A 23,944-nucleotide genomic window follows, 5' to 3' on the forward strand; every position below is an offset into this window, starting at 1 on the left:
GCTCGTCATGAGCATGGAAGGTGTTAAACTTCGAATAAGCCATGCTAACTTAACATGCACGCAAAAGAGGCCCACAAACCATACAACACAACGACTGCCCTGAAGGCGAGACTAGAAGACTATGAAGGGCGCGCCCGCAGAAATCATGTTAAAATTTTGGGAGTTACCAGAAAGGGCTCAGGCCTGTCAATGGACTTACAACCCCAGGATGTCTCGAACTATTTCTCGGTGGAACAGGCCCACTGAGGATGTAATATTACAGACTGCCCCCTCCATTAAAATATGACAATGCTACGAAAACCTTCTTTACGGATTTCACGGTTAAAGTCCAGAAGATGTGGTGCTCCTTCCTGGAAGTTTAAAAGCGTCTTTGTGAGAAAGAACTGAAATACACAATGCTGCTTCCTAGGCTTTGAGTTGCGGCGGAGGGGAAAACCTGGTTCTTTGATTTCCCCTGGAAAAAATAGAAATAATCCGGACCAACAAAAAAGTGAGAAGGTATGTTGACTACCTGGGAGACAATAGAACGGGGAGTTGGCGACGGGCAACAATGGACAGGCCTTCGTAGAATCTTCAACTTCTTCCGATGAGAGCGGATACAACCTGGGAGTGAGTCATTTAACAAAAGCTGCTCAATACATTAGACAGATAGTAGATAAATGGTAGTCACAAAGACTCCCGCGGTCACTCGAGAGGCTACTAGCAGAGGAGAATAATCTGGACTGGAGCAACGTGTAGCCTCAGAAGTGACTCGATGGAAAGCGGCAGGGGATTGTCTAAGATCCTGCTGAACTCAACTAAACTGTTACAAAGTGGTAAACCTAGTGCATGCTTAGTGGAAGGAGCTCCGGTGGGTGGAAGGCCGACCGGGTCACGCTCCTCAACATCAAGAAATGAGGGATGGGGTACACAGGCACTCTGCAGGATTGGGGGGGGCTGCGAAGTTTCAAGTCTACATTGCAAGGAAGCAGGGAGGGGCAATGCAAGGGGTAGTTTCCTTAGCGGAGTTTTTAGGTTTCGTAGGTACATTATATGATTAGTAATGAAAGTATAGAGCGATGCATGTCTCAAACACTTAAAAGTCGCAAAACTGGACATTTCCCAGACTACTTCAGGGGAGTCTGTAGAAATTCCCTCTGCCTGATTGCCCCTGAATGGGTTGCGGGCAGACTTGTGGCTCCCACGGAATTGTTATATCCTTGGTCGTATTTTCAAACATAGATGCACTGTAAAATGAGTAGAGGTAGACCCCCCGATTGATTGCTTCATAATCCTCTTTTGGAATGACAATGGTCTAGGAGATAAATCAAAAAAAGGGGTGGTATTATAACACCTTAAGCGACAGGAGCCTGACATCGCCCTGTTACAGGACACCCACCCACATAAGCGACTTCCGACTGTGCACTTAATAAATGAGGCTATAACCTAGTTGCTCATGCAGGCGGGAAACTGCAATCTCTCTCTGCGTTGCCATTACATCGCATGCGTTACAAGGTGTTTAAGGTTTAGGGTAGTGTAGTGTAGTGTTTTAGGGTTTTTGGGTTGTTTTGTAGTGTAGTGCAGTGTTTTAGGGAACTATCGGGGGTCGTGCAGGGTAGTGTAGTGTTATTGTAGGGATTGGACTGGGGGTCGGGGGAGGGTTGTGCAGGGGTACCATATTAGTGTTTAGAGTAGGGTAGGGTAGAGTCATTTACCTGGTAAACTTTAGCCATGAGTATAGCTTTACCATCCATGCCTTTGAGTTGTAATGGCATGTGTGGTAAAGGCATAGTTATGGTTAAAGTTTGCGCTGTAATGGCATGCTGTTGTCATTGACATCGCGTAGTAATACCCGCGTTGTAATGGCAGGCGTGGTATTAGTATGCGATGTAATGACATACAACCATGCAGGCTATACTAGAGATTTAAGAGGTGTGGGTATCTTATTGCGCAAGTCCTTTCAATTCACAATACTGAAAGTAGTGCACGACCTACTCGGACGTTTTATAACATTGTCGGGGCACTGGGAAATATTGTGTCTCTCTACAGCCCCTCCCAAGATTACATTCCCCCACACTCGCTGACCTAGGTTCACACCTAGTCAGTCTGCCACAGGGATAGCTGCTCATTGGAGGCGAATGTAATACGGCCCTGAATGGAGAATCGCTGGCCAGCCAGGCAGAGAGATATCCCAGGGAAATCTGTGGTGGTTTTTCTCACGGCGATCGGCCTAGTAGATGTGTAGCACATACGCAATCCATCAGCCCAACAGTATACCTTCCATTCTGGTGTTCACAGGAGCCTATCCCACATAGACTATACAAAGCTGCCAGTGTTTCAGATTGCTATGTGTGACATTTTCCTAATTTCTCTGTAAATATGAGTTACATTTCAACGACTTTGAGTGACACTTTCTGGCGAGCAAAATCAAGCAATAAAGGCGAGGAAAACCTAGAAATATAAACAATTACACACATCTCAGCAATGAGAAACTCCAAGAAGAGTCACATCGCAGGCCACCGGCTGTATTATTTCAAAAAGAAATAAGCTCATCAAAAAATTATTAGATGACTGAGGGATCCGCCCAATCCAGCACGCCACCCACTATTTGCTGAGCCTGGCTGGCGGCAGTCACCATCACACCAGCCGCAGCTCAGAAGGTGATCAAGCCTGTCACCGCGCACGCCGCTAAAGCAAATGTTTATTAGCATGATAGGTAACATGCTTCGTCATATTAGGCAGCGGTAATAACACCGCGCTTTACAGCAAGAGTGTAATAAACCTTCACACACAATTCACTGGTGTGGTCCATCGGAATATACTAAGGCGCCAGTGACCATGGCAGACATGTGTAAGACAACATACACAAACATGAAGTTCATGTTGGTGCCGCCCCAACTGGGGATTATACATGAATGTGCACATATACAATAATATCATTAACATATGCAAAGTGATCACCGCTGATGGTGTCTGCTCTAATGGCCTCTTGCACTCTGGTAACAAACCTCATTTATACATCCGGGATTAGCAATTAGGCCTAGGAGATTACCTTACTGAGGCAAGCCCAAGCCGACAGCAATTGGCGGGCCGTGGCCGCAACAACTCATGTACTTCCTCTGCAATGCCCTGCCGCAGTCTGGCTCAGCTATATGTGCTGCCTCTGGGCTGCTGAGGAACCGCTCGGGTCAGGTCCGGTCGCGGGACCACTTTACCATGAGCACATCAACTCTGCCGTGCCATGATTGTTAGAAGAGCACTGCAAGTTCAAGTCAGCCGCCTTCGCCAGTGGGCTCAAAGCTAGTCACCATTACTGGGGCAGCCAAAATTAATATATCGCAACCTCCGCCCGCTGAGCGCTCGCGCTGCAGGTGGCACGGCAAACCCGCCTATAAAAGTGTGTATCTCAAACTGACACTATCTCACTGGTTTCTGACTGTTGACGTCATTCCACACTATCGAGTTTCATTAATGTGTAACATTGTAGCAGGGCAGCAGCTAGAGCTATCCCCCTTAGCCTGCCGGGAAAAGTGTGCATTGCTTGTTGCCACAGCTTTCACATGCAGTGTGGTGCATTATAGCAGCCTCGACTTGGCAGCTGCACTGGTGCTGTAATGCACGACGTTGCATTTGAGGCAGTGATGCGGACCACCACACTGAAATGCGTTAGTCTAACGCCTGTTCAGTGGTACTTAGCAGGGCTGACTATATATATTCGGTTTGGTGGACCAGCTATCAATGTTTGGGGAGATGACCCACCTCCCAAGAGGCATTTCAGACCACTCTCAGCTTAGTGCCTCCTACGCAGATGTGCCCTCAATCAGGGGAAATCAAATGTCACTTAACCCATGGTATCTCAAAATACAATCTATTAAGCAGAACCTATTGAAAACGACAATTAATTATTTTGAAGAGAATAATGGGTCAGTAGAATCAAATCGAACTTTATGGGAGGCCTACAAGGCAGTAATCAGAGGTCAGGGAGTCTCCTTAATATCTGGTCATAAAAAAGTGAGTATGAAACAGCTTATAGTTGTGAAAAGGGAGATTTGGACATTAGAATCTGAATTACTGCTGTCGGACACCCCAGAGGGGCAACACAGGTTACAAATTAAGCAGAATTAATATAGGGATATAGCCGAGCAGAAAAGCCTGAGCACAACATTGACATTGCACGACTATATGAGGTGGGTGACAAAGCAGGCAAGTTGCTGGCATGGCTAGATAGAAGAGAACATACTTCTAGTTGGATGTTCAAAATCATTTCAGAAAAGGCAGAACCAATTAGAGACCAACAGGGAATAGTGGACGCCTTTGCAGCATACTATAGTCAATTGTATGCTCCGTCAACGCAGACTACCCAGATGGCAGCTCAGGACCTGCTATCAACTCTCAATGTGCCCTCCCTCGAAGAGACTGATACAGATAGTTTAGAATTGGAGCTTACAGAAAGGGAAGTGTTGCAGGCCATCAGGGTATTAAAAGCTGGGAAAGCAATGGGCCCCAACAGCCTGCCGATTGATTTATACAAAAATAACAGCATCCACAACGCCCCTGTATTTATTGCAGATGTTTCAGGAGAGTGTCAAAGTGGAGACGCTGCTTGACAATCAAAGATTGGCCCATATTGTGGTAATACACAAAGTCGGTAAACCACCAGAAGATTGCGCACCATACAGACCAATGTCGCTGCTTAATGCAGAAGTGACTATCTTAGCAAAAGTCCTGTCAGCCTGCCTGGCTCCGCTGATGCAAAGGTTGATCAACCCCGATCACTCTTGATTCATGCCAGGTAGACATACCGCACTCAACCTAAGGTGCCTTCATGGCGTGTTGGGAACAGCCGAGAGTATTAGGGAAGAGGCAGTTGTAATGTCACTGGATGCTAAAAAGGCATTCGATGTGACAGAATGGCCCTTTTCATTCTCGGTCCTAGCGATTTTAGACTTCAGAAACAAATTTTTGCCATGGGTCTGATCTTCTGCTCAGATCCCCTAGCGCAGGTGACGGTAAATTGGGGACGATCAACAATTTTTAAACTACACAGGGGATTGAGGCAGGGGTGCCTCTGTTCCTGTTGATATTTGCCCTGGTATTGGAACCTCCGGTGGTGTGGATACAGGGTGACATGCTTATCAGAGGACTTAAATGGGCAATGGATTGGGAGGATAGACTCTCCCTCTACGCGGACGATATTCTCCTTGATCTGGCCAGCCCTTATTCTTCCCTGCACAGAGTGCTTTATATATTCACCTTGTACCAAAAATACTCAGGGTATACTATAAACTGGGAGAAATCGTTGATATACGTCCTCTGGGACGCAAGTCAGAGGCTTCCCAGAACCTGTACAGCTCGTGTGGTGACAGAGGGATTTAATTACCTGGGACTTCATGTAACTAAAGACCCTGCAGTGTTCTTTGACCGCAATTTGGACCCCCCTCACGCCGCCTACAGTAAGATGTGTGACATTGGAGTACTCTGCCCCTGTCGCAATTAGGCAAGGCTTCCCTATATATAATGGTGCTTCCCCGATTTGTATGCATCTTGCAAAACATACAATATTTGGTCCCTTCTGACTACTTTTGTGCTGTAGAAGCAGAGATACGGATAATCCTCTGGGATTGCAGAACACTGCGGATAGCATTGGACAAATTGGTCAGGAGTTGGTACAATGGGGGAATTGCACTTTCAGCGTTACAATACTACTATTAGGCAGGTCAACTTATATTGATTAACCCATGGGTCCACGTAGTCCAAGACGAGCCAGCCTATAGAATGGATAGAAATAGCATGAGACCAGGATGCTACCTTAGGGCCATCTATGGCGGGAAACAGGTGGCACCAGTGAATACCTTAACAACAGTCAAACTATGGCACATAGCATCAGCTGCAATGGGTCAGAAAGATAAGATCACTCTGGCTACGCCACTATGGGACTCGAGTTGCTTGGGACCGCTGGTTGACCAACCAGGCTTCAATAAGTGGGACCCTATTGGTTTCTCCAGAGGCGGCGATGTGTGGGTGGGGTGGGGGGGGGGTGGTAGGGGGGGGAATTAGACCCTTTGCTGACCTTCAGAAAGATTATGAACTGGCCTCCGCAGATACCTTCTGATAACTCCAGATACGCCACGCATTGTAACGTGCCATCCCAAAGGAAACAGATCTGCCAACCTCTTCCCCCTTGGAGGATAGGCTCCTAGATGATTATTTGTACGAAAAGGCAATTTCATTACCTTATCGGAAAAAACTGAATAACTCCCCAGATCACCGGAGAGAATGCGTACCAGATGGGAGGAGGATTTAGGGAATTTACTGGAACGGCTCCTCGACTGGGCTAACGCAAACTCAATCATTCCGATCAATCTGACGGGCTGGCAAAAAAAACTGGGACTCTGACAAACATGGTACTGCCCCTTCTGCTTTATGCCTCATAAACAACCAGTCTATCTATGCTACATAGACTACAAACCGGCCTTCAACTGTGTCACCTGAAACGTGCTTTGGAGCAAACTAAAGGACTGGGATGCACCTCCAGTGCTTTCAAGAGCAATTGAAAACCTATATATGTGCACCTGGGTCAGAGTAAAGCTGGGTAGCAAGGCTAACCTGTCCAGGGCCATTCCAACATTTTGTGGGCTCAAGCTAGGTTGCGTTCTAGCCCAACAGTTTTTTACCCTATTCCTGGTCGACCTTTCCTCATCCCTGGCTTTGGTTAACGCTCACGCCCAAAGCTTGGCACTATTCTCATCTCAAACCTGCTTTATTCTGATGGCTTGGTGTTGATTACTCAGATAGTTAATGATGCAGCCCCTTCTGAACACCACCCATGATAACTCAATAAGAAACGGCCTGACACTCAACACCAAGAAAACAAAAATCATGAACTGTTCTAGAAGACCAAGGAGCAAAATTAGCTGGTTCCTTGATTTCACCAGGGTCGCAGAAGTCAATGATTACAAACACCTCAGACTCTAAATCGACAACAAAGGAAACTTCAAGCCGTATAGGGAGGAAATAAAAAGAAAAGGGCTTGCTCTGGCAGCAGTTTTCAAGGCGCTTTTTGGAACCTGAATAGGCCATAGTGTAGCTCTATTTTAGAAATGGCATGATATTCCCAACTCTGGCATACGAACGCGTAGCCCTTCAAGGTAGGGCCTCAACTACTCTAGACAGCACAGTAAACAGAATCTACAGGGCTGTTTTCTATCCCCTAGCTATATCTTGGCTGCCCAAATCAGGCTGCAATTTGGTCTAACCAAACAATCAATAGATAGATGTGCAGCATTTACCATCGTGTGCTACAAGCTCCAGTCTCCATAAAAGAGCACCATAAACTGGAACGTCTGGCTGGAGATCAACAAACCCCACTCAGTTGCCGGAAAATATCTCAAACACTCTATTGACCTGCTTGGACTATCTCAACTGTGGTCTGCAATGGCTACACTCGAGTCGTTTCAAAGAACAACTAGTAAAATATCAAACTAATTTCATCTTTGGAGGATAGGTCATCTCTTGAGGCCTGCACCCACGCATGTATGGTACTAAATAGCTATACAGTTCTAAAAGTACAGCTACACCTGGGTGAAGCCTCCAGTAGAAGGACCAAGGGATACTTCATAAAACATCGCCTTGACATCCTCCCCACTAACACGCATGCTGCACCTTGGCTAAGGGCAGAAGGAGAAGCTCACTTTAAGCTGTGCGGCAAACCAAACGAAGCTGCAATCGACACTTCCTGCCTTTGCAGGTCCACCTTAAATCTACACTGCCACTGGCTTAGGCCCTTTTGGAATCACGTTGGCATGTGTTAGACTTGGCCCTTTTTGCAGGGTCATCCCAGAACTTTTTGCCTTCCTCCTGGTATTTTTTCTGACCTTTTGTTGGTAGTTTTAGCACTCTGGACTCTTTATCACTGCTGTTCAGCGTTAAAGTGCATGTGCTCTCTATGGTAAACTTGGTAAGATTGGTGTACACCTGTGTGGCATATTTAATTTACCTATCAGTCCCTTGTAAAGTGGTATCTCATATACCTAGCACAGGTAAATGAAATGCTACTGGTGGGCTTGCAGCGCTGCTTGCGCCACCCACCAAAGTAGCCTTTCAAACGTGTCTCAGGCCTATGCCTTTGCAGGTCCTGCGCGTGTAGTTTACTGCCGCTGTGACGTGGAACATAAAGTGGTTGCCACGTGTGTGCCTCCCCTTTTACTACATATCAGTTACCCTTAAGATAGGTCCTGGTTTGCCCTCTGGGCAGTGTGCACTGTAGGTAAAAGGTAGGACATGTGCCTTAACTGTGGCCAAGACCCTTTTTGGTTTCTCACTACTGTGAGGCTGCCCTCCCATGGGAATGCATTGGGTATTCCCTCATATGTGTTTCAGTGGTAATTCCTGACATGAGAGGAGTAGCGTGAATATGTTTGGAAATGTGGTAATAAATTCTGCGTGATGGTGTTCACAGATTTATTATCACTATTTTAGAAGTAGCACACAGAAGTGCCCCCTTCTAAAAGTGGTATGTGTCTTTGTGTTTGTCTGTTGTGTATTGCATGTCTGGCTCTGGATGGCTGGGGCTGCTGCGGAGGTGCATTGGCTCCAGAGGGGCTGGGTGAGTCCGTGCTAGGCTAAATAGGCCGATCAGCATTTCGAGTAGTGGGAGGAGTAGCACCTGACCCTGATGAGGACTGTGCCTGCCTTCCACTGTGCTACTCCGCTCCCCTGTGGTGTGTCTGGGGCCAGAGTCTACACTGACAAAGGGGGACTGTTGTGCACTTGTTAAGTGCCCCCCCCCCCCGAACTCGTTTGGACTCTGTCCCGAGCCCTGTGCTAGCGCAGAACAAAGACACAGTATAAATATTGGGGCTGTGACCCCATGCTTTTGGTCGTTACTTAGAATTGAGGATGACTACTGGGCGCCAGGAGGAACCGCCACAAAAGACTTCCCCTTATGTTGGAGGACCCTGTGAGCTGGCCTGTGAGCCATCTCTGCCCTGAAATCCAGCACATGATGAGCGCGTGATTCATTTCCCTGCTTCATTTTCCTGCCTCTGGACTGGAGAGAGGTAGCGCAAGGCGAGAGCTGTTCTGGTGCCTCCCCTCACTGATTGCCGTGTAGTGGGACGCTTTGGCTGGACCTACGAACCAAGGGTGAGGAAGGGGATGCCAATTGTCCCACATTGCTGTGCCCTCACCTGAAGAGCGTAGCTGGCGCTGCACCCGCTGCTGGTTGAGCCTGAGAAGAGTGCTCTTGTGGTGAGAACGGCGAGAGCACCCGCACTGCGAAACGGAAGACAGGCGTAGGATGCCTGCATGTGGGCGGGGCACCCGTAAGGAAGGAGAGAGCCCCACATGCTGACTCAGCCTGGTGGTAGGAGGAACCTACCCCTGTGAGACGGAAGTCATGCAGCAGTTGCCTGGTTGTGGGTGGAGCTGCCTTCTGTAGTTGAGGCCGGAGATTCCACTCCGGGTCCTGCTGCTGTTTTGCGGGAAGCAGCAGCTTAAGGATCGTCGTTGGAGGTGTGGTGCCTCCACCGGAACCTCCTGGGCCCCGTTAAAATGCTCAAGTAACAGTAGATAAGTGCCTTGGGGGGCGGAGGGTCCCTTGACCCTGGCCGCTCTGTGGTTTTCCGACCCAAGGGGCCATTGGTGAGTTTCACTTGGGTGCTTTGGCATCACCAACTCGGGAACACTGACTGAGGGACAGCGACACTGAGTGGTAATATGCCTATAGATGGGCTGAGGTTCCCAAGAGGTTCAGTTATGTTTAGGCCTAAGGTGGGTCTGATGTAATTATGATGTATGCATAATATGCTGTTGGTGATGTCATGATGCTCATGCCTAAGGTGTTTATGCTAAGTGCAATGTTACCAGTAGTTAGTGTTGGTCTTCCCTAATTGTGAGTTCTGATGGTTGACAGCGGCCCGATTGGCCCTGTAGTGTATATAATACCTGTAAAGTCATACCTAGTGCCAGGTGGCACGTTGTACATATGTAATTACGTTATGCAAAGTCTATTTTTTATAAAACCTTGTGTGAAGTTTCTTTTGTGGTGTGCCTGGTGTGTCGCTGCTGTGTGAGTGTGTTACACAAACGCTTTACACATTGCCTCTGGGATAAGCCTGACTTCTCTGCCAAGCTACCAAGGGAGTGAGCATGGGTTATCCTCAGCGAGTAACTCCCTTGCCCTGTCTAGCGCATGCCCTAACCAACCAGAAATCTCATTTCTAACAGCGTGCACCTCAGCAGACCAGCCATAATAGCATGTTTAAACTCTGGTGACCCTTGAGTAATTTCCAGAACTGTAAAATATCTCCGGGGAGTCCACCAGGCCTTAAAGAAAGCACCCCATCAGCCTGTACCGCTCACTCAGCCATTATCTCGGTATTCTACCTTTACTACGCAGTCATTACTTCGTATTACCATTACTATGCATATTTTAGTTCGCAAATGGTATTACTTAGCATACATTTACTACGCATGTTCCCTTACTTAGCAGGCGCTTACTACACATAATGCAGTTACTGTGCAAACTAAGTTGCGCTTAGAGGTCAGGGTGGGTTAGGGTTTTAGGGTGTAGGGGGTAATTTTAGGATTCAGGGTGCGTTTAGGTTTTGGGATACAGGGCTATTTTTAGGGGTTAGGGTGGGTTAGGGTTTTAGGGTGCATTTGGTATTTTGAGGGTTCAGGGTGCGTTTAAGGTTTTGGGGTGCTGAGGTATTTTTGGGGTTCAGGGTGCGTTTAGGTTGTGGGGTACAGGGGTATTTTTAGGGGTCCGGGTATGTTAGGGTTTTGGGGTGCTGGGGTATTTTTGGGGTTCAGGGTGCATTTATGTTTTGGGGTACAGGGGTATTTTTAGGGGTCAGGGTGAGTTAGGGTTTTGCGGTATGAGGGGTATATTTAGGGTTCAGGGTGTGTTTAATGTTTTGGGATTCAAGGTGTGTTTAGGCTTTGGGGTGCTGGGATATTTTTAGGGGCCAGGGTGAGATAGGGTTTGGGGGTGCAGGGGGTAATTTTAGGCTTCAGGGTGCGTGCCAGGGGATAGGTTACTATTACGATAATTTTTTTACCAATAACGCGTTGTAATGGTATGCGTAATAATTAACTGCGAAGTACAAGCATTTTTAATGTATTTGTATATATTTGCGAAGGAAAAGCATGCGCACTCAAATCATGCGTAGTGATGGTATTTGCGAAGTAAAAACTTCGAAGTAAGGGCCATATGTATCAAGACATTTCCCCATAGACATAGAATGGGCAATACCCTTTGATACATCTGGCCCTAAATACCTGCAGAGTAACGGTATGCTAAGTAACATCATGCATTCGTTATCTCTGGTCTCCAACGGGGATAAGGGCGATGTATACCCCCTCATCAATCACAGCACCGAACCAGCATTCCCAGCTCACTTTTCGTGTTTTAGATATCACTTGCACAGTCTTTCCTTTTGCACAAAGCACTTTCTGCACCCGGGCTACATGAACCATCTTTGACTCGGGTCAATTAATTGCCAAATCTTCCACAGATGGTTAAGCTGCATTTCGCTCATTTGCACAAAGAAGGACTTCAACTTTTAGCTGGGACATTCATTGTATTGATTTAGTTTCTTGTAATGAGCATGAATCACCCCACATTGAACATCGAGCATTCAGATCCTTCCTTCCCTTGTACATCAAGGACGTTTTTATTATTTTAATGTATTTTATTCATTCACTGCACTTAATATACAGTGTAATGATTTTAATTAATTGACCAATTAAGTTTTCTTTGAGTGTTACCTTAAATGTCTCATCTCTGGCTTTTTATTGTAGTCCATCAGCGATGAAGATTCCTTTAGAAAGTGCTCCACAGAAGTTGAAGTTAAAATGAAAGTAGAGGAGCTGCTGCGCAATCTTCTGAGCAGGTGACTACACACTTTTACTTCCTTTTCAATTATCATTTGTGATCGTTCTAAATGCGAGCATGGTCGGTCTTTTATGTATATTTTTTTATGAGTTGGATTAAATGTAGATTGAGCTGTTTTCAGTGTACCTACCATAATATGTGCCCCAAATTAAAAGGTTATCTCTGATCAAAGATAACATTAACTCTTATGTAGTCTGAAAGCTGACAGCCAGATTCATCAAAGACCCGTTTTGCGAGTCTTTAATAGCGATTCATAAGGAATCGCTATTACAGACTCGCAAAACGGGATTCATGTAGGAATCGCAAAAGAAAATGCGATTCCTACACATTCCTTATTTGCTTATTTCCTTATTTGCGATTAGCAAATTGATAATCGCAAATAAGGAATAACTCCCCATTCATTCCTATGGGCCAAATCGCAAATAAGATAGCGATTTTAAGGGTGCCAGGGGTGTCCAAAGGACACCCTGTAGCACCCCTTAAATGCAAATTTAAACAGGTGTTGCGCACACACATGTCCAAAGGACATGTGTGTGTGTAACAAGCAAAAGAAAAAAAATTACTAAAGTGCTTTTTACTCTTTTTTCACAATTTACCACGAAGTCAGACTTCGTGGTAAATTGCGACCAAATATTGCGAATTCGCAATTTCTAATTGGTTGATGAATTGCATTTAAGCAATCTCTATTAGAGATTCCTTAAATCCAATTCCTCGCAAATATGCAATTTCGCTAATAGCGATTTTTGCATTTGGGATGATGAATCCCGAATGCAAAAATTGCACTCGCAAAGGGCCAGATTCTCAGAATCTGGCCCTTTGCGAGCGCAATTTCGCTTGATGAATCGGGCTGTTAATCCTTTAATGCTGGATCAAAACACACAAGATAATTGATACTCCTTTAACACTAGGAAAACGAGCACTGGCACAGCCAATTAGTTTGATGCCCGCTCTTGAGAGCTGACCATAGCAATACAAAATCCCTGCTTTATAGCAAAACAATATGGATTATATATATATAATAAGCATTGGCAATGCAAGTAGCTCTGGTTTATAAATAAAAGTGCATCTAAAGTCATCAAAAGGAACTTAATAAGCCATCATGCATCTCTCTCACTCGTTCTTACACTCAACCATTTGCAGAACATGATTAAACACAAACATACTCAACAACATATGCTAGATAAAATAAAAGTTGAAAAAAGAAAGCATGCTACCAGCCAAACACAGCTGACTCATGCTTTCAATGGCGAATTAAATTAAATATAAGGCGGATTGCCATCCTAAATTCTCCTTGTGCATAGAGTTGCAAAATCCCAGCTTGGCTGCCACATTACAAACCTAATGTGTTGGTCATCTTGGAATTGTAAAACATTGATATGTAGTGGACAATACCACCTAATTTAGAGGCAGTGGCTGGGTTGGATGAAAATACAAATTATATGAAACAAGCACCAAGAATACGTCCGATTGGCAGTGTCCTTGAAGCTCTGGTGTGCTAAAAAAAAATTAAAAAGAGGAGAAGGAAAGAAAGTATTGGCCAGGCCTCTCCATCCACCTCGGTAGTGTGTAAAGGTCTTCCTGCCTTTTGCTAGGATGATGGACAGCTCACCAAAAGGCCCCCCCCATTGCGTTTCCGCCAGCTTGGGTGACACGTTCTTCATGTCCTGGAATAAGAGGACATCTCCACCAAACCAAGAAGAAAGTACTCCACTTCTGTTGATATTTTGTGCAAAACTGTGGACTTTTGTTGGATAGAGGGGCAGGTGCCATTCTGTTCTGGCCCAGTCACTCATACAGCTACTGACACACCCACACAGACTCTGATACACCCACTCTCAGACCCCTTCAGATACTCACACACCTGCTCACATACCACTAACAGACATACTCAGACACTCTCATAAGCACTCAGAACCGCTCAGACACTTATGCACCTGCTCACAAACTCACTCAGACATGTACACCCACTCACAGACCCACCCAAACATGTATGCACTTACTTACAGAACCACACCCATCTGGTACAGGAAGACGGCATTGGGTGACTTGTTGGAGCTATGCATGTCTTCTCGAAAAATCAAAGGATGAACACTACAGGCTGGTGCTGCTTGATGTCGTCAGCTGCTGCCTGTTTGGGGTTTCGATAAAGATCAAGAACAAAGTGGCATATAACCCCATGCTGCCATTAGGGTGTATGCCTAATGTCCGAAAGGTCACAAAAGTTGCGGATGAGGCTGCATGGGCAGATGCCAGAATTGTAACAGTGGGTGACTTCTGTGATGGCAGTGCAGTCACACATTCCAAACATTGCAACTGGCAAGCCTAATTCCCACAAATCAGTTCTCGACCTTAAGTACACAGACCAAGATAAAGCAAATCTGATCACTCAGAACCGAGCTACCGCCAATGAACAGTATTTGGACATAGTGATTAATTTGGAAAGAAGATAAAAAACAGTGTCCACACTTAATTTAGTGTTACCAGAAATGACCGTTCCATCAGTCCAGGTGCTGCAAGACGGCTGACCTACAAAATCTGAAATCTGGGTTAAGGAACCGAGCAGGGAAAAATGATTTTCGCTCAGTCAGAGTTGGAAAATCTGACATGAAAGGAAAAATGTCCTTTCTTGAGTCCCCTCACTCACCAGGGTTTCCCCACGGTGACATGCTTGATCATAGGGGCCATCTCAACCCGTTGCGGGTTGAGGCGTGCTACGATTTGCGAAACTATGTAGGAGCACTGTATTGTGATGAACTATCTGTGGTGCAGTGGTGTTTTTTGGAGTTGAATGGTGGGCAAAAGAACTTTATTCTGGCTCCTAGTAGATATGTTAAAAACGGGGTGGGTCTCCAGTGTGCCTAGCTTTAATGAATCAGGGGTCCCTAGTGAACGTCAACATATTTCGAGCTTCCCGAATGCTCTTCTTCAGGACAAATACAGGGTCCAGCCCTGTGTGTAACACTCCTAAACTGACGTAAAGTGAGGTAAAGTGGATTGTACTGCAACTAATAAGCATGCCTGGTTAATACATACGATTTAATAATCATGTAGTATTCATTACAAAGCAACACTGTGCTTTGTAATGGTCTTTGAGGGTCTGAGAGGTATGTTCTCGAACGTTGTGGAAAACTCCTCTGGGCTCTCCAAAATCGCAAATTTGGGAGAACCCATCCGCCTCTGTCAAGGGGAAGAGATAGATATTCAAATGACCTTCTAGGTTGGGAATAAGCCCATATGAATTGGGAGAAAAACAATCAAATTTGTGTGGAGCTTGATTAGTAAACTCTAGAGGAATGGCTCTAAAGTAATATAACATTTTAGAGAAGAACAGCATTTTGATGATGTTGCATCGGCCTACCATGGTCAGATGAAAATTGTTGAGCCGATCAAATGCCTTTTTGATGTCTGCAGCAAGGGGGTCCAAGTTTTCTCTAACTATTAGATCTGTATATGCCAAGATATTTACCCCTAGGTATTTTGCCTTTTTCTCTACTCTGCGATCAGCCCAATTGATCTGCCTATTCATGATAATCTGAGTTTTTCCCTTGTTTAACGCATACCCCGAGATATTTACAAAACCTAGTGCCTCGTATTCTATGGCTTTTATAGTTTCTCAGGGTCCGGCGTGATGAAAGGTAGATTGTCTGCATTAGCTATGATTTTAGTATGCAGTCCATATCAGCATATAGCCGGAATTTCTAAGTTGTTGATGAGCTTTCTGATAAAATCTATATAAATAGCAAAGAGCAGCGAGGAGCAGGGGCAGCCGTGGCGAGTTCCCCGCGTGATCTCAAACTGCTCAGTTAATTGCCCATTTAGTAATACCCTAGCAGTACGGTTGAGATATAATCCTTTGATGGCTTGAATGGCCTTGGGTCCAAAATTCATCCTCTTCATGACACACCACACCACACCGCAAACAACCAGGAGACCCGATCAAATGCTTTTTTTGCGTCAAGAAGTATTAGCGCCATTGGGTCTCCTGAAATCTGTGCAGCCTCGAACAGGGTGATGTTCTCTGAATGTGATCGGTAGTGTCCCTTTCAGGAATGAACCCATGTTGCCATATGGAGACCAGATGCTCAATTTTAGTGGATAGTCGGGAAGCAAAGATTTTGGCATACATTTTAGGATCTCCGTTAATTAGTGTAATTGGGCGATATGAGCCCACTTCTAGAGGGGATTTGTCTTTATTGAGGAAGATAATTATCTTGATAGACGCTCAAGAGGCGGCCCCATTAAAAATCTGGCCCACCAAAGCCGCAAAAATCCCACTAATCTGGGTGGAGAAAACTTCATAGAACTCCACTGGAATGCTGTCGGTACCAGCCGCCTTACCATCTGGTAAGTTTGCCAGAGCACTGGCTATTTCATGCCAGGAGGGGGGGTCTTCTTATTGCCTGCGATCCTCAATATCTAGATGTGACATTATTACAGAGACCAGATATTTATCTATCTCCTCCTGTCTGATTTCTAGGGAGTTGTAACCTTCTTCTGTGTATATACAACAAAAGCACAGGTGCACCACTACTCAATACATAGGGAAATCACATATTCAATCCATTCCCAAACAGTCAAGTTATTCCAAAATTTCATTTATTCAGTATCAACATTTTTTTGTAAAAACAAGGTCATGAACATCAGTTGTTGACAGTGGCACAGCCGACGCGTTACGTCCTTCAAAAGGACTTCTTCAGGGCGATTGTGCCCCGTATCAAAAGGGGTAACCCGGTTAGCAGATATGTGGTTCCAGTATCAAGTACTCAACACACAGAGATTCAATTTCAAGTTCCCAACTGGTAACGATCCATCGTGTCATTTAATCTATTTCCTAAGCTGCATGTTCACAGTAACAGAAAAAGGTCAGTTTAGAAGCGTTTCTTTCCCGAATATCTATGAAGTTTATATATTTAATGGCACTCAGCAATATAAAAGTATTCCCTGTATATCACAGCATATTTACATATCAAAAGAAATTGAAGGTCATATCAGACCTAGAGCCTCTTATAAATGAGGTAACTGGGCTCAAGCGCTGTCAATTAATGGCTTGTACCCGATAACAAAGTATCCAAATGCCGAACAGGATCCATCAGAGTGCCAGGCGTAGTGACCGGAGGACAGAAGCAGGCAACAAACTTACTTCTTCTGTATGTAGGTGAGAATAAAAGTCCCGAAAGGCAGCCCTAATCTCACTAGAATCATTAGTGATATCCCCTGTTGAGGCCCGAATTGAGTGTATTGCATTTGTAATGAGATGCTGCCTACTTCTTACAGCTAGCTGGTGGCCGACTTGCTCACTGCATTCGTGCATCTTTTCCCTGGCCGTGACCCATTTTCCAGCTGCTTTCTCTGCCAGAATTGAGTCCATTTCTGCTCTAATGATGGCTGTTTCTAACTGTGCATGTTCGATGTCTGCCCCCGTCTGAACCGCACCGATAAGTTTTTCTGGAGATCCAAGATCTGTGCCTTCTCCTATTCTTCCTTAAGGAAAACCCGCAGTGTCTCCCCTCGGATACCTGCCTTCAGGGCATCCCAGACAACAATGATTGGGGCTGAGCCAGTATTGACTTTCAGAAAGTCCGGAATCCAGCCTTTCATGTGGTTTTGATACTTCTCATCGAGCAATAATGCTCTCCCAAAGCTCCAGGTCGAGACTGGCTTGCGGAACACTGTTCCCCTTTAGCTTAGGATCATTGGATTGTCCTGTGACAGAATTTGTGGTAAAATATCAATCTTGCTATCTTGGAGCAAAGAAGATTATATCAGAAAATAATCCAATCTGGCAAAGGAATGATGTGGAGCTGAGTTCGGTTTGAGGTTGGACCAGACGTCCACCAGCCCATGTGTATGTATTAAGTTCTTTAAGGCTTGAAAGACCTTGGGTTTCCGGCCTGTGTACCTCCAATAACTATTTGTTCCCCAATTACTAGCTAAGTTGATATTAATATCTCCACAAATAATAACTTGGAGAGGCCAATGGGCTAGCTCTTCAGAAACATAGTTCATTACCCCAGGATCATCAATGGTACTCCTGTAAATTGAACAGAGAGTAAAGGAAGATTTCATGGTTAACAGGCATTCTGTTAGAGCCCCCCTCTCGTAGAGGTCGGCTTTGATACGAGAGGGTCGTAGTAGGCGATTGCGTTGAGCCAGAATGCCCACCCCTTTTATCCGCGCCCCCTGCGAGGTCCCCCCAACTAGGCTGTATCCTAATGAGTTCAAGAGGTGTACTTGTGAACCCTCAATATGAGTATTCTGAAGGCAGATTACGTCTGCTCCCATGAGTCGTAGGCCTTGGGAAGCTTTTTGTCTTTTTCGTGCATCATTCAAGCCACAGATATTTAGTGAAACAATTCTAAAATATGTTGCATTGGTCATATTATTACATTATAACATTTAAAATGTGCATAGAAATGACATGAATATACATACGATACATGCTTCTCAAAGACAACAGGTCTACCCAATCGAAAACCCTGCTAGCCCTGTCTACTTCTGCAAGAAGTGATTTCAAATTTTGAGTCCAAATTGAAAACCAAATTCCAACCCACAAAAAGACCCAACCCATTCTAAACCTTCTTGCCCTTCCATCGACCGTCACCTCTCCCTCCCCCGCCTTCTCCCCAACCCCCCAGAAAATGAGAAATCCGGTATTACCTGAATGATGGTCGCCTGCAATAACATCTCGCCACCAAATTTCACCTGGTTTAAGCTAAGTTGCGCCAATGGTATGAAGTGATAAGAAGCAGTTGCTAATCCTTTGAAGCGTAATAGATTTGGATCCACGAGGCTCCATGTAGCCAGCCCGTGGTGGCCTTGCCGTCCTGAGCATGTTTTCCCGCTCTCCGCTCAACATAGCAAAAGCAGAAAGAATTAGGCAGTGCCAATTAAAGCTTTATAATGCTGGTGATTGCCTAGTAGTGCCTAACTCTGTCCTTTCTTGGTCTTTATTTCATTAAGTTAATCTTGGGCTTTGATTTCAGAAAAGAACATTTTCGGTGTTCCATTCAGGATGACCTTCAGTTTGGCAGGGTTCAATAAAAAGAATTGAGCACCCAGCTGTTAAAAGGGAGTAATTAATTGACGGAGGAGCCACCGCAGTGTAGTGTGGCAAAAATCTGGTTTTGCGAAAAATGTCACCCCCTAAAAGCTCTTCTGGGAATTCGGTCAAGCTTGGTTATATACCAGTTGCCGGAGCAAAAAAATTCCGAAAAATACATGGAATTCCCTGGGCTTATCCTCACTGCTTGCTTGTTGTTTTCTCAGCGTGAGGGGGAAGCGGTGGGCCAGTTGAATCGCATGATCCCAGTTCCAGTCAAAATGGTCTGGGAAGGCCCCCTTCAAGAGTTTCACTATGAAGCACCGTGGTTTTCCCCCTCGGCCCCCTCAAGAATCCCAAGTAGGCGGAGATTGTTCCAGCACTACCTGTTCTCCTGCTTTTCTATTTTCCACATGACGTCCGATATGCACGTGCTTTGGAAAAGAACATAGATTGTTCAACGACGCGACTTCCGATTCCATGCTTTCCGTGTGGCCTTCAATTATGGTGACTCTTTACCCGATATCCGAGCAGGTTTTGTTCAATCTTCTAAGTCCTCCCTGCAATTTTTCATCAGCACTCTTGGCTTGTCTGCTATCTAGTTGCACTTCCTGCTGGAAGTGTTTGATCGACAGCAGAATTGATGACAAAGAAGGTTCTCCAGAGAAGTTTGAAATGGCATGCGGGTTGTCTGGGTCTAGGGGTTTGTCAGATTCCTCGCCATAAGGGATAGCAATTTGGGAATCAGAATAGTCCCACTTCAGTTGACTATGCTTTTTAAGGCACTCGTTTGCTATGTGTGCCAGTGTCTTTACCCGAATCACTGTGGTTTAATTCAGAATGATTTCCCTTGCTTGAGGTAGAAGGATTGTCTTCGGCCTCTGAGTCTGTACCATCTGACACAGAAAAGAAATGGTCGCCAGCCGGATCAGGAGACAGGGCGGCCTGAGACAATAAGGCAGGGTCGTTGCCTTGAAGAGTAATGAATCTGCCACTGGTTTGCTGCTCGGGCCCTGGGCCGGTAGAGTCATACCAGGTATTTGTACCCGATGTTTGAGATTCTTCAATCCTAATAGCCAGAGAAGTTGCTGCAGGATAGCTATGCTCTGGTGTTCCTTTTGCGATTTCAATTAAGCTTGTTGAGTGTAAGCCCCCAGGCTGTGCTGGCTCTGAGTTCATTAGCACAGTTGACGTTTGAGTGTTAGGCAGTCCTTTCATATTCTGTGCAGAGTCAGTGTTATCCTCCCCTATCGCCCCAAATTTTTATAATTAAATCCCCCGTTAAAGCCGTGGAGCTCACCCCGGGGAACAGTTTAGCGATTGAAGGCTGGGTACCACAGCTCTCTTTAAGGGTACCCCCCACTCTCTTTAAGGGTACCCCCAACTGATTTCCCTATCGCTCTCTTGGCATTCCCATTATCCCTTTTACCTTTAGGTGCAGTGTCCAAATCAGGGGCCAGCCCCCTTCGTACTGGAAGAGCCAGTGTTGTAAGTAGCTGTCTTTGTTTTTGTACCGGTGCGGGACGCATCATCCGTGGCAGAAAGCACTGGGCTCTCCTTAGAGTCCGCAGAGCCTCAGCGGGAGCCACAAAGCAGGTGAAAAGTATTGTGGTTCCGAGAAGTGAGAGATCCCAAATTGTTCCCGCAGCCGTTTCCAACTGCAGCGTTTAGATGAAGGGGCTTGTTCTCCTCCAACAATGTATCCAGCGGCAGCCTTTCCACGGCAAGATCAAGGGCATGTGAGCCGGTTTGTCAGGGCCAGGTAGCATAGCCGATAACAGAGTTTGCTTGTGGCCTGGGCGGCGGGTGATGGAGTCTTACGCAAATGTCATCTTGCTCTCCTTGTACCCTAGTTAAAGAATTATTGATGCTTTTTTTTACAGGTGTGGCAGCAACGGTAGTTGAAAGAATGTTTTTGTAGATTTTCTTGTGGACAAGGGTCAGAAGAGCAGCCGCCCGGCCTGCTTGCTTTGACTAGGCCCATAGATTTACTTTATGATATTTGTTTGAACGAATGCAGAGGCTGGCTTTGCCTACTCTTGGAGGGGAGTTTTTGAAATGGGTTGCTGCTGGTTGTTTTCCTTTGTTTTAAATAGGAGTCTAACGTGTCTGTTTTGGTTGTGTAATGATTTGCCAGTTAGTCAGGGAATTCTTGAGTAATGATATGAGTTACTTCTGTGCATTTAGGATTATGAAATTCTGTGAGAATTTTATCAAATTCTTTATTTGCGGATTTAGCATTTTGACTTCCTATCTGAATAGTACTTTTTATAGCTTTTTTGATCACTTGTATATTCTGTTAAGTTTGTGTAGGTGAAGTTTTGTCTTGATTGCTGTTTTGAGCCAGGTGTGTTGCAGCTTTCTAATTTGTTGTTTTATCTTTTTTTTGTTATGTATTTCTCCAAGGTGCTTGTTTTCTTTTCTCCTGTGTTTTTGTTCTTAGTAGTATAAGGCTATCAAAAGCTTTCTGTACTCACTCAGAGTTTTTGAACAGAATGTATTGTGCCTAGATCTGAGTTGGATGTTAATTTTGTTTACTAAGTATTCAAAATTGAGTTTATTCTACAGTCGATAGCTGGATACATGTAAGGTGTTCTTAGGTGTGTTGATTTGTGGTGCTTTATGTTGGAAAGCTACCAGATGGCGGTCTGACCATGTGACTGAAGTAATCCTTCAAAAGGTAACTAGTTCAGGATTTGCAAAATGCTATCTAGGAACGGTGCAGTGTGTGTGTGTGGGTTTGTGTTTGATCTGATGTAGGTTCAGTGTAACTAGGCCAGTGATGATAGTTTTTGGATGGGAGCTATTGGGGTCATCGAACCAAATGTTTAAATAACCAAGAATGCATAGGGTGGAGTGTAATGTTATAAGGTTGAAACTTGGTCTAGAAACCTATCTGAGACTATAGCATTGCTAGGTGGTGGTCTGTAAAGAAGGAAGAATAAGCCTTCAATACGGTCAAACATGACATCCTTCTTAACCTACTGGAATGCACAATGGGGCTGTCGGGGGTCATTCTAAACTGATTTGCCTCGTTTCTTCACAACAGAACTCAAAGAATCAAGGTTGGTCAAACCCTGTACAATACCGCTCCCGTCACCTTAGGAGTCCCACAGGGGTCCACCCTATCGCCTACTCTCTTCAACCTCTTCATGGGACCTCTAACCGAAATTCTAAAAGTCTCAAACATGAAATACCACATGTATGCTGATGACACCCATCTGTACTTAAAAATCTCCTCCCCTGAAGATGTCCGACTACTCAACACAACACTACAAAAAACCCCAAACTCAAACTGGTTGATCAGAAACCTCCTCAAACGCACCTCTCTCAAAACAGAATTGCTCATAATCGCCCCACGAAGAGGAACCTACAACATCAAATATTGGATGAAACATCTAACAGCCTTCAATTGCCTTCCTCAAGTTATAGATGCCACAAGATAACTAGGAATAACACTCGACAAGAATCTCAACATACAAGAACACATCAGCACAACAACCAAAGGAGACAACCTTCGAATCCACATACTGAGAAAAATAAAGCCCTTACTCCCCTTCGATGGCCTCAAAACAACTGTGCTACCTTATGTGGTCTGCCAAGATACAAGCTGGCTCCACTAAGGGGTTCTCTTACCTCTGCTGCCAGGGTCATCATTGGGTCCAAGAGAAACAACCACATCACGCTCAATCTGAAGGCACTAAACTAGCTGCCATATGAGGCAAGGACCAGCTGAAAATTGTTTGCTTGACACATATAGCTCTACACGTCAACACCCCAAAGTGTCTACCTGACTAACTGGAACTGTCTGGCGACTGTAGATCCTATAGGAGCGTCAGCACTTAATTGTTAAAACCACAGAAATGTCCTTAAAAATAAAAAAACATTCACCCGAACCTTCTCCGGAATGGCCCCCAGAATTTGGAACTCGCTTTCCCCTGAAATCAGACTGACTTAGTCAATCACCTCAATCAAAAAAGAAGTCAAGCTGTTTTTAATGAACAAAAACCTACACTAGAACTCTCTGACTCAGCATATGGAAAATTAACTGACAGAATGTCTCAACGTAGGCTTTCACTCGCTGTCGACGCCTAGATGTTCACCTTACTGACCTCCTCCCGATGTGCAACGGGTATTGACAGCATTTGTGCTGCTTGTCATGCTCTCTTCTTGCCTAACCTATTGTAAAGTGCTCTGATATCCTACTAGTGTCAAGTCTGCACTATATATAACTGTATCAATAAAAATAGGTTACAAGAGGAAGTTGGAGTAGGGTTGGATCTGGTAATGAGGGCCTTACAACTTTGTTAGGAAAGTCCGCTTTGGTGAGATTTATTATTTCCTTAAATATAAGGGCTAGTCCACTTCTTTTGCCTATAACATATTATGTAAAAACAAAAGTTGATGGACAGAATGCAGAACAATTTCATACATTCACCCCAGTACAGAGATCTGGGCCTTAATCCATCGTTTTTTGCACTCCACACCACCCCAGTTCAGACATGGCCATATGCAAATCAGCCTTGACCCTGTGCCTCATGGGAACAGTCCAGCCCGAACTGCCAAGCCATGCCTTTCCTGGACCGGAATCAAGCATTCTAGGACATGTTTCTGGCTATCAGCCGTCATCAGACAGGATAGCTTGACTCCAGTGGTGTGGAGAGCATCGGACTCACGTCTGAGCATACCCATCCCACTCGGGGTGACAAATGCAAAAACAGTTGATGGACAGAATGCAGAACAATGTCATACATTCACCCCAGGTCCAGGAAAGACATGGCTTGGCAGTTCGGGCTGGACTGTTCCCATGAGGCACAGGGTCAGACTGATTTGCATATCGCCATGTCTGAACTGGGGTGGCGGAGTGAGCTAAAGAATGGTGATGGATTAAACCCAGATCATTTGACTGGGGGTGAGTGTTTGATTTGCTCAAACGCTCCGTCCATCATCCCCTTTTGTATCGCTCTGTTGGCCCTAAGTTGGCAGGGTATGCTCAGACGTGAGTCCCTTGCTCACTTTGCCAATGG

General features: G+C 45.2%; 1 protein-coding gene across 2 annotated transcripts in view; it reads left to right on the forward strand.

The window, feature by feature from the left end:
- The window catches only part of POLI (DNA polymerase iota), a 231,995-nt gene that overhangs the window by 114,581 nt on the left and 93,470 nt on the right, over positions 1 to 23,944 (forward strand). For both annotated transcript variants that reach the window (XM_086960401.1, XM_086960402.1), the window contains one exon: positions 11,785 to 11,876. In XM_086960401.1, coding sequence (XP_086816527.1) covers positions 11,785 to 11,876 — 92 coding nt within the window. The remainder of the gene's footprint in view (positions 1 to 11,784; positions 11,877 to 23,944) is intronic.

The sequence above is a fragment of the Lissotriton vulgaris genome, chromosome 3_1, assembly GCF_964263255.1.
Source record: "Lissotriton vulgaris chromosome 3_1, aLisVul1.2, whole genome shotgun sequence".
Taxonomy (NCBI): domain Eukaryota; kingdom Metazoa; phylum Chordata; class Amphibia; order Caudata; family Salamandridae; genus Lissotriton; species Lissotriton vulgaris.